Below are 11,225 nucleotides of genomic sequence, written 5' to 3'. Positions count from 1 at the left end.
GATTCTCTGTAAACTCACAGACCTATAAAATATACAGCTTGAATGCAATTGAAGTCGCTTTGGATAAAAGCATTTGCCAAATCCATAAATCTAAAGCTAAATCTAAATCGATTATTAATGAAAATTTGTAGAATTTAAATTAGAATTTGAAGTGAAAGAGATGTAAGGGGGGGCAATGGGCACCTCAGTGATGACTCTCGGGTACTTTTGTGTTACAAGCCTGACTCTGTAACCATCAAGTGTCTTATTTGAACTGAAATGTGAGTTTTTATTTAGGTTTGGGAGTAATGTTTCATTTATGTTTTAATCTTTTGTTTCCTCAGGTTGGCCTTCTTCGAGTTGACGTATCAGTTTCGTACCACCCAGCAGTTACAGTGGGAAGTGATCCGGCATTACTCCAAACAGGTGACCTTTCACCTTTGACCCTTACATGCTGTTTTTACACATGTAATATTAAAATTTTTAAATGAGCGTCTGGGCATGTGTGTCATTTGTTTCAGGCGATCAAGCAGATGTACGTTCTGGTTTTGGGTTTGGATGTGCTAGGTAATCCGTTCGGACTGATCCGCGGTCTCTCTGAAGGAGTTGAGGCCTTCTTTTATGAGCCCTACCAGGTAAAACTTGACACAAAAAAGAATTATAACTGTGTTTACACCAGACGCGAATAAAGTGAATAAATCACGGAATTCGCACGTAGTTGGATGCTTGAACATTGTGAGTTAAAGAGCACCTATTTCTTTGCTGAAAAAAACACGTTATTTTGCGTATTTGGTATAATACAATGTGTTTGCGTGGTTATGGTTAAAAAACACATTATTTTCCATATACCGTACATTTTTGTAGCCTCAGATTTCACTCTCTTCCTGAAACGCAAGTATTTGTCCCTGATTGGCAAGCTAATCTGTACGTTGTAATTGGTCTGAATATCTCTGACGTCAGCAGGAAATGTGACGCTCCTTACCATGTTTGAAAGATTTGGTTGCTAAGTAAGGGATAATGTAGAGGCAGCCGGTAGTTATCGGGAAATAAGCCCCGACAGTGTGATCAGGACCCGACGCGAAGCGGAGGGTCTTGTATCACACTGAAGGGGCTTATTTCCCGATAACTACCGGCTGACTCTACATTATCCCGCTTATTACACGGCTACTTGTCACATAAGAAAAAAACTGGACATGAATATGAATTAGAAACATTTTATTGGCATATTTGTTTTAAATTAACATTTTTATCCTTCCGCGAAACTTTGCACAGATGCATAAAATGATCGTAATACCTTATTAAGATCCTCTGCTTCATACTTGTCTGTCTCCATTTTTTTCTCTTTTAGCCAGTCTTTGAGAAGTTTTAATGCCCATTCTGTATTTTTTTGTGTGTTGGCTTCGTAGCTGTCATGCTCTATTTTGTCAAGTTCAGTCTCAGTAAGCTCTCTGTGTCTTGTCGTGGTTGTCCAGTGTTTGTCACAAGATGGCGCCAAACAAACAGTAATCTTTATTGGCGCGGAGCGATCTTACTCGTAAAAGTAGTCCGGCTATGCGTTATTATTTTGGAGCGGTTATTATTCGAAAAGAACGAACCTGCAAATGTCTCAACTGACCAATCAGAATCAAGCATTCCAGAGAGCCGTGTAATAACAGGAGTTAACTTGCAGGCTGTGAAACAAAGCGGAAGGAATTATGATAATGTCGGTCTTCACTGTGGTACCAATCCTAGAAAGTAAACCGTTGCCTACAATCCGTGTGTTTGTTGTAGTCCTAGAAAAGAGATTTACGTTGGAGACGATAACTCGCTTCATTCTTTGCTTTGGCTTTGTACCTTTTGCATATTGTTAACATGTACTAATACGCACTTACACACTAGAGGAAATGTAAAATCGTGAATCAGACAATAGGTGCTCTTTAATGGGTCATTCGCGTGTGAAATTCGTCTCATTCGCGGGTGTCATTTGCATCATTCGCAGGTGAAATTCAGATGTGAATATGCTAAATTTGCCGGCTTTAGCTAGCTTGTAGTCTCAATATGTGTATATATATATATTTAGCTCAAATTGAGCAAAGAGCGTTTTTTTACAACTTACCAGATTGTTCGACCTCCTCACTCACTTTCTTGCAAGCAAGATTTTTTTTATTCCTGTTTCTATAAAAGTACGAAGATGTGTTGTGTTGTATACCCAGGTGTCCAGTCCACATACAGCGACGTTGATTTTGTCCTACATTTTTGTTTTTCGTGTTTCTGCCTCAGCTCGCTATGTCGTAATCGCGTCACTACTAGAACAAGCTCCTGATTTGTTAATGCGGCATAAATATCCGCCAAAGTTTAGATTTTTTTTAACTTGCACGAATCATGCGTCAAACACATGGATGGGCACTGCAGGAAGTTTATTGCATCTTTGCATTGTCATTACATGTCAGTCACTCGTAGTTGATGCTTTAATTCGCATCTGGTGTGAACACACCATTAAACACTTAACATAAGTAATTTTTTTATGTCTAAATTGCAAAAAAGACAAAAAAACTATATGATGACCTCAAATACGTGTCTGTGTTCCTCAGGGAGCCATACAGGGCCCAGAGGAGTTTATGGAAGGAATGGCACTCGGTGTGAAAGCACTGGTTGGAGGGGCTGTGGGTAAGAGCTCTCTCTCTCTCTTTCTCTCTCGGTGCAGAAAAATTATCAAATTTTACTTATCCACCTCTTCCTTTCTTGTCGTTCCTTTCTTTCAGGCGGTCTTGCGGGAGCTGCATCTCGGATCACAGGGGCGATGGCTAAAGGTGTGGCTGCCATGACGATGGATGAGGAATATCAGCAAAAGAGACGAGAAGCAATGAATAAACAGCCCAGCGGTCTCAGAGAGGGCCTGGCGCGGGGAGGGAAAGGACTCGTATCTGTGAGTTAAAGGGGACAGGGAATGAAAAACCATTTTTACCTTGTCTTTGTTGAATAATGGTAGTCTACCCACATTGACAAACATACAAAAAGTGCTAGACATGCTAAACATCTCAGTCTCATAGAAATTCCTCTTTTAGAAATGTCAGCCAGAAAACGGCCCAATCTGAAAAACTGATGCTTATGACATCACAGGCATCTCACTGCCCCTCCACTTTAAAATAATTGGCTACATTTTTAGAGTGGCAGCAAAGTCAGCCAATCAGTAATGAGATTGCAAGTTAAGCCAGTAGGGGGAGCCAAATAGGTGCAAAACCACTTGTTTAAAATCCCCCACTCTAAAAGAGCTATCTGAGAGAGGTTTTTAGGAAGCTTCTAAGGCATTACAGACCCAAACAAAAAAATGTTTGTCTACATGTCACATCACAGAACAAGAATAAATACCCCGTTCAATCATTCTATGTCACCTTTAATGCTTAACAGTAGAGATGCACCAATATGCATATTTATCGCCTGATTTTTGATCAATTTTAAACCAATAGCAGTGCTTCCCAAACTTGAGGTTGCTATTACACAATAACAAAGGCGAAGCTCAAATGGATAGTTAAATTCTGGCATCATTTACTCATCCTCGTGTTGTTGTAAATCTGTATGAATTTCTTTTTACTGATGAACACAAAAGAAGATATTTTAATAAATGGTGGTAAGAACACAGCTGATTGTAACCATTGACTCCCATAGTAGGAAAAACAAATCAAATGGAAATCAATTGGTACCGTCAGCTGTGTGCTAACCATCATTTATCAAAATATCTTCTTCATCATTTATCACATGACATCCATAATATTTGTTTTCCTACTATGGAAGTCAGTGGTAAAAAATATCATCTTTTGTGTTCATCAGAAAAAAGAAAATGGTATTACCAATTTAAGTTATTTTTTTAGTTAATCCAACTTTTCACTTTTTACACTGTAGTTTTCCTAAAACGTTATGTAAAAATGTTGTCTACTAATATTTCTAAATTGAATTAACTTAACATTTTAAGGCAACCAGATAACTTACTATTTTAAGTTGAACCAACTTTTCATATTTTACAATGTTCATGAAAATTATTAAATGACAACAATAAACCAGCTAGTGTACCTTAATTCATGAGTTTTCGTTCATTTAAAGTGCATCGACCCCCCCCCAAAAAAAAAAAAATTGGTGCATCACTACTAAATAGCTGTTTGAGTAGACAGTCGGCTTCTTTATGTGATTTGTGTTTGTTTTGCTTTTGATACATCTTTAAACACAATACAATACTCTCACGCAGGGGTTTGTGAGTGGCATCACTGGAATCGTGACTAAACCCATTAAAGGTAAAGTTAAATATTTTTTATGTTGAGCCATGCTAACTTTCATCTTAACTCGGCGCATCTTTAAATAATGTGTGTATATTTCTATAGGAGCTCAAAAAGAAGGGGCAGCCGGATTCTTTAAGGGCATGGGAAAAGGTTTGGTTGGAGCTCTGACCAGACCAACAGGTGGCATCATTGACATGGCCAGCAGCACCTTTCAAGGCATCAAAAGGTGTGTGAGTATGTTTGCGTCTGTTTCGTTTCATTTGTTTGTTAAGCGGCTTTAGTTATTCTGTGCCTCATTTGAATGCAGAGCTGCAGAGACGTCTCAGGATGTGGTGAGTTTACGTCCACCGCGTTTCTTTCACGAAGATGGAGTCATCCGGCCGTATAAGGAGAGAGAGGGAATAGGCAGCCAAATGCTACAGGTATTTAAATCGACGTCATGCTGACTCCCCTTTTGTGTGTTTAAGATCAAAGCATTGTGTTGTAGAGCCAAGATGTTGTTGCCTATGAATTTTCATACAGGTCCTGGTTGACCTTACGCGTTAACCTGTTAATGCACAACTGTGGCAGTCCAACATATATTGCATACCTAAAAGTGAATTGAATATTTTCCTGTAGTAGATCACATACAAGTCAATGCAAATTCACACCGGGTGATGCGAACGACGCAAATGTTTGCCTCGGTCGCGTCTTCCACGCGGAGGTGCGTGTGAATGTGTGTAGACAAGACATTGCTGTGTTGACACAACTGACTTGAGCTTTCCCTTCTCTTGTCACGTTCACAGAGCAGAACGACCCTTCCTCAGTGGATTAGCATTGACAGTGATGAGGAGAATGATGTTGTGTCTTTATAAATGAATATCTCAGGGGTTTTTATTGAGATTGTGTCGTTTTTATTTCAAATCAGAGTATTTTTTAATGTTAAAGAAGAAGTTGATATCTAATTGTTGTTTTTAGGAGTCTTGGTTTTATTTCATTTTTTATTATTTGTTTAGCAAACCCCATCATTTGTCATTTTCATGAATAAAGTCATGTGTCAAAGTGTTTTATTTCCCTCATTACACCCATCAGTACCACAATCCATTGCACAATTCCATTACGTTCATTAATTCATATGCAAATTAACGTTCAGCTGATTCTTGCTTCTTCTCCGTCTTCTGAAAACATCATGACCAAACCTTTTTTTTTTGCATTTTGCATCGGATTAGAGAGTGTTTTAACTATGGAAATTTTACACATTTGCATTCTGTCATCAAAAACACATTCAGCACCCAAATCAATCCTATAGTCAACTTCACAAGGGGAAATTGTTGAAAGACAAAAAGGCTTTAGACCTAATTAAATTGTTTTGATTTAGTCTTTTTTTTAATGCGTCCTCTTGTCCACACCATCAGACTTTATTAAATTGATGGAAACACTTCATTATGGGGAAGACATTTTCACTTTTTTTCTTATTTTTTTAGATTTTGCCTCAATAACCAAATGTATTGCTTGTTAATATAGTAGTTTAAATGTGGGTATGGGGTAGGATAAAGGAACTACAATTATACTCATTTCTATGGACGCTCATTTTCCAGCTCCTCTAGAGTTAAACATTTTATTTTTATTGTTTTGGAATCCATTCAGCCGATCTCTGGGTCTGGCGCTAGCACTTTTAGCATAGCTTAGCATAATTCATTGAATCTGATTAGACCATTAGCATCGCAAATAATAACCAAAGAGTTTAGATATTTTTCCTATTCAAAACTTGACTCTGTGATATTACGCAGCATCCGAAAATAGTCCCTTTAGTTACTTTCAATAGCAGGGGACTATTTTCGGGCAGTGTGTAATATTAATACGCCTGCTGCAGCCATGTTACAGATGCACAGTCCTTGAATATTACACCAGAATGAGAGTATAGTTCCTAACCATATCTGCCTAGAAAATCACAAATTAAAATTTTCTGTCGGTCTTAGTACACAATGTAACTACAGAAGAGTCAAGTTTTAAATCGGAAAATATCGAAACTCTTTGGTTATTTTTTAGCATGATGCTAATGGTCTAATCAGATTTAATGGATTATGCTAAGCTATGCTAAAAAGGTACTGCCAGACCCGGTGATCAGCTGAATGGATTCCAAAACGGTAAAAATCAAATGTTTAATTTTAGGAGAGCTGGAAAATGAGCCTATTTAAAAAAAGTGGAATGTCCCTTTAAAGGTGCAATGTGGGACTTCTAGAAGGATCTCTTGACAGAAATGCAATATAATATACATAACTATATTATCAGTGGTGTATAAAGACCTCACATAATGAACTGTATTGTTTGTATCTACGTACACTGCGGGTCCCATTACATGGAAGTCGCCGTCAAAAACCCACACTGGACCTTTAATATGTGCTTTATAAAAGGGATGGTTCACCAAAAAATGAAAATTCTGTCAACATTTTCTCATCCTCATGTTGTTCTTAACTTTTATGAATTTCTTTTTTCCGATGAACATAAAAGAAGATATATATAATGATAAATTATGGCAAACACACAGCTGATTGTAACCACTTACTTCCATTAACTTCAAGATGGTATTTAATGGGTAATGTCAACTGTGTGCTTACCATCATTTATCAAAATATCTTTATCATTTATCACAATACCACCATAATGTTTTTTCCTCCTATGGAAGTCAATGGTTACAATCAGCTGTATGCTTACTATTATTTATCAAAATATCTTCTTTTGTGTTCACCAAAATAAATAAAAAATCCATACAGGTTTAGCACAACATGAGGATGAGTAAATGACTACATAATTTAAATTTTTGGGTGAACAATCCCTTTTAGTACGAATAAACAGTGAGAAAACAGTGTTAAAAGTGAGAATAGTACCCCATACTAAAACGTTACCAAAAAGAATAAAATAATGAATATTTTTACTTTCTGAAATATAGCGGAAGAAAAAAATGGGCTATGTAACTTCAAAGATTAACTGGTTTTTCTCCATTTGGTTTTTAGAGTATTGAAAACGGGCGGTTTGCAAAATATAGGTATTTTGCTCACGCTAAGGTGAATGACTCAGATTTCCTGATGATTACAAAAAGGTGGGTGAACTTTAAAGATTTTGCATGAACAACATGAAATGAGCATGTGTAGACCTTGGCATGGGTCATTTTAATCATATGCAAAATATAAAATCACAAATGCTTAGTGGTATTTATAAGGTGTTGATATTATGATCGTCGGTGGTGTTTGCTAAGGCAAACAACAATATTATTTTATTCATATATGTGAACCTAGATCACAAAAACAGTCAAAAGGTAAAATTTTTCATCCAAAAGCTAAAAAGATAAGATTTTCATTGATGTATGATTTGTTAGGATAGGAAACTATTTGATAATCTAAAGGTGCAAAAAATTTAAATATTGAGAAAATCACCTTTTAAAGTTATCCAAATGAAGTCCTTAACAACACATATAACTATGATAAATACATTTTTTTTTTTTACGGTAAATTTACAAAATATTTTCATGGGACAAGATATTTACTTCCCATATGGAAAAAATTCTTTTCAAATATAATTTTAATTAGTTTTAAAAATATACAAAAAATGGCAAAAAATATATGCACTGAAATATATTTTGAAATGCGTTAAACCAATATTTTTTGGCCATATTTAAAAAAATACTTTAAGGCATTTATATTCACGTCACATTGGAATTAAACATAACAGATGTCAAAAGGTTAAAATTATACACTTTCTTTAACTGCAAAAATATACTTATGATTTTATACATATTTATACATTTTATACGAAGGTTTATATTTTGGCCAGGAAAAATATATTTTAGCCGTAAGGGTTATAAAATTACAAAAGTTATTTAGTTGCCCCTAAAATGAATTTTGAAATGTATGTTATTATACCATGGGTATGTTGAATGATTTTTTTCCGATTGGTTAAGAAATGTTTAATGGGTGTTGATTATTTTTCAATAACCGTACACCTAACCTTTAAAATGTCTTAAAAATTGGCACCACCTTGGGTGTGCATTATTTTCTCATAATTCAACGGCCCATCGTCAATTATTCCTTACGTATATGCACTGTAAAAAGGGTTTCCGTGCCTTAGTAGATTTAACTAAATAAAATGAGTAAACTGTGGTACAAATTTTTTTTTTAATCAAAATTTGAGTTAAAATTACAGAATAATTTGAGTCTTTCTAAATGAACACATCATTAAGAATAAATTCAACTTAATTAATCATGTATAATCCACTTAAATTTGTAAGAAGGAAATTAACTTAATAATTTTTTGTTGAAAGTACGTGATTTTATTATTAACTACCTAGGCAGTTGACTCTGCTGGGGACTGCATTTGGAGAGTATAATTTAAATTTAAATCTATTTTATTTGTTTTTAACTAAAAAGAAAGACTTGTTAGTTTTTAATGTTCATTTATCTTCGAGATTTGGAAGAGTTTCTGTTTCTTCTTTTGAGTTTTGTAGTTACCATTGTTCAGAAGGCTGGTGCTTGTGCATAGACTGCACTTATGTATGTCGCGCTTTACAGCTGCCCAAAACGAAATTGGGTGGGTGCATTGACTGAATAAACAATTCGTGCCCTCATCTCTCAGAAATATGAAGTCTAAATCAATGTTTATGGAAACAACAACAAACCATAAAATAGTTACCTGTACCAAGAAAAGTTAATTAGAGTAATTCTAGAACTATTAGTTAACTCAACTTAATTTTGTTGCATTTGTTTTAAGTAATATTACAGTGTTTATTATACTTAAAAAAGGTTGCAAGTTGACTCAACCTAAAACTTCCCATACAATCACTTGCCTCACTTTTTATAAAATAGATATAGTTTTACTAGGTATTACTTTTTACAGTGTGAATGTTAAAACTAAATGTATTTTTTTTTATTCGAAAAATATTTAATTAAGCTTTACTTTCTACAATATGTATGTGTTAATATCCAAATGAATTTTGGCCTTCATTTCTAATAACATCATTTTGACCCATACAGTGTATTTTTGGCTTTTGCTACAAATATACACATGCTACTTATGGCTGGTTTGTGGTCCATGGTCACATATGTGGTACAGATTTGAGTATTAAAAGTTTCAAATTTGTGCACAACTGGTCGGGGTCTGCATGTATGCCAGGTTAATTAATTGTTATGTTGTATACAGTCCTGTTTATTCAGCCAATCATGCGCCAATGCATTTATTGTGTATTGAACAACTTTTGGGCTGTTTGATATGAGTTTGTACCCATCTTCCCAGGGGAATATTTTTCGTGACAAAGGGAACGTTTGGTCAGTTGACATGTGAATGGCAGTATCTCTTTGACGAGTTTACTAAAGATCCTATGATCGTGGAGGGCCGAAGACTACGCATAGAAGCGAAGGTACATCATCGCTCATGGAGTAATGTAAACGATTGATCGATACGAAGTATCCAGTACATGTTTTTTTTACTTTAATTAAAATGTGACTTTCTTAACCTCTTTTTTATTTTAATGATGTCAGTATAGCCACATAGGTGTGTAAAATTATGTTAAAACAATAATATCATAGCCTGACTGTTCAATCCAATCAAATCCTGATGTATAAAATCCAGTTTTCTGTTTCACTTTTAACAGGAAAGAGTTAAATCTGTGTTTCATGCCAAAGAGTTTGGAAAGATCATCAATTTCAAAACTCCAGAATTAGCCAAGGTAAAACAACTACTGTACATATCAGTTATACACTCATCGAAATGAAGCTATGTGTACTAATATGTACCTCAAAGGTATATATCTGTGCCTAAATGCTACATATTAGGACCTTTTTATAGGGTACCATCCTAGTGATAACCTTTGTACTTTTATGTATACAACAGGCAGAAAATATTTCATTTTCATAAAGAGCTGAACGTCTTATCTCTGTTCACACATTTTAGTCATCTGTCTCTATCGTTCACAGTGGGTTCTTGCCAAGCTTGAAGATGCCAGGGAAGGTCTGAGAAAATAACCTCCATCTGTGTACGGTCAGAACGACCAAGACGCTCCTGCGCTCGGCTGTGCCTTTAGTGCTGCGTTTGCAGTGTGCCACTTTACGTTATTACCCATAATGCAACAGTCATTCACTGAACTCTTGTAACATGACTGTTAGACTGTATGCATGTGTATATGCGTGTTTACATTACGTTGCATCTTCCCATAACCACCCGTTGGTTTACAGACATTGTTTTCGCAGCTCAATCTGCAGAAAGTGAACATAAAAACTCATTTCCATGTTACGTCCTTTACAACGTGCCACTACACACAGATCAGTGACTGTATTCACATGGCAGATCCTAATTCAGATGTCTTTAATTTACACTAATTTTATAAGCGTATTTAATAAAGACCAATACACTGTATGTATATCATTTGTCTTTTTAAAATGGTGAATGTGTGTGAGATTTAAAACAAACCTTGTTCGATAAATGGTAATGTGTAAGAGAGCAGGGATATTTTTACATGTGGCTTTTGCATGAAATCTTATTGTTTTGCTCATTGTCTGTTTATTTAAATTCAAAGCTTTGTCCCAGTACTCTGCAGTAAATAATGAGTAAATACTGTACTAAGATAAATACTTGCTTTTGACTGGTTCATTTTTTTTTAATGATGATACATAAAAGTATTTATAACAAATATGCAACCGTCTATCATTTAGCCTTTTAGTGAACCTACCACTTCCTTTTTACAGTAAAACTTCATCAATAAAGAATCACACATGGAAATCAAAACTGACTATATTTGCTTATTGTGCAGATTTCACCAGTGTATAATACTGCGTTGATGATAACTGACTTCAAGCAACTTGAATTAATAAGTTATTTAAACTTTTTGACTATTTAGAAGATGCTATAAATTATAAAAATTAAGTTAAAATAACTGTAGCCCATTCAACTTATTTTTTTATTCATTTATTATACCAACTTCTTACTGGTCAAGAAAGTTGAAATGATTTGTTAAAGTCAAGTTGTTTA

At 35.1% G+C, this 11,225-nt stretch overlaps 1 protein-coding gene across 5 annotated transcripts in view; it reads left to right on the top strand.

Annotated features, from left to right (window-relative positions):
• vps13a (vacuolar protein sorting 13 homolog A) overlaps positions 1 to 10,982 on the top strand; it is a 59,156-nt gene extending 48,174 nt beyond the window's left edge. For all 5 annotated transcript variants that reach the window (XM_065247614.1, XM_065247615.1, XM_065247613.1 and 2 more), the window contains 11 exons: positions 324 to 405; positions 501 to 614; positions 2,550 to 2,625; positions 2,721 to 2,884; positions 4,199 to 4,244; positions 4,332 to 4,455; positions 4,537 to 4,651; positions 7,223 to 7,308; positions 9,495 to 9,618; positions 9,853 to 9,927; positions 10,175 to 10,982. In XM_065247614.1, the coding sequence (XP_065103686.1) occupies positions 324 to 405; positions 501 to 614; positions 2,550 to 2,625; positions 2,721 to 2,884; positions 4,199 to 4,244; positions 4,332 to 4,455; positions 4,537 to 4,651; positions 7,223 to 7,308; positions 9,495 to 9,618; positions 9,853 to 9,927; positions 10,175 to 10,222 (1,054 nt within the window). In that variant the 3' untranslated portion in view covers positions 10,223 to 10,982. The remainder of the gene's footprint in view (positions 1 to 323; positions 406 to 500; positions 615 to 2,549; positions 2,626 to 2,720; positions 2,885 to 4,198; positions 4,245 to 4,331; positions 4,456 to 4,536; positions 4,652 to 7,222; positions 7,309 to 9,494; positions 9,619 to 9,852; positions 9,928 to 10,174) is intronic.
• Positions 10,983 to 11,225: the final 243 nt, after the last annotated feature.

Source organism: Paramisgurnus dabryanus, chromosome 11 (assembly GCF_030506205.2).
Source record: "Paramisgurnus dabryanus chromosome 11, PD_genome_1.1, whole genome shotgun sequence".
Lineage (NCBI taxonomy): Eukaryota > Metazoa > Chordata > Actinopteri > Cypriniformes > Cobitidae > Paramisgurnus > Paramisgurnus dabryanus.
Note: the sequence above shows the minus strand (reverse complement) of the source record. Positions and strands in the feature narration are given on the sequence as shown.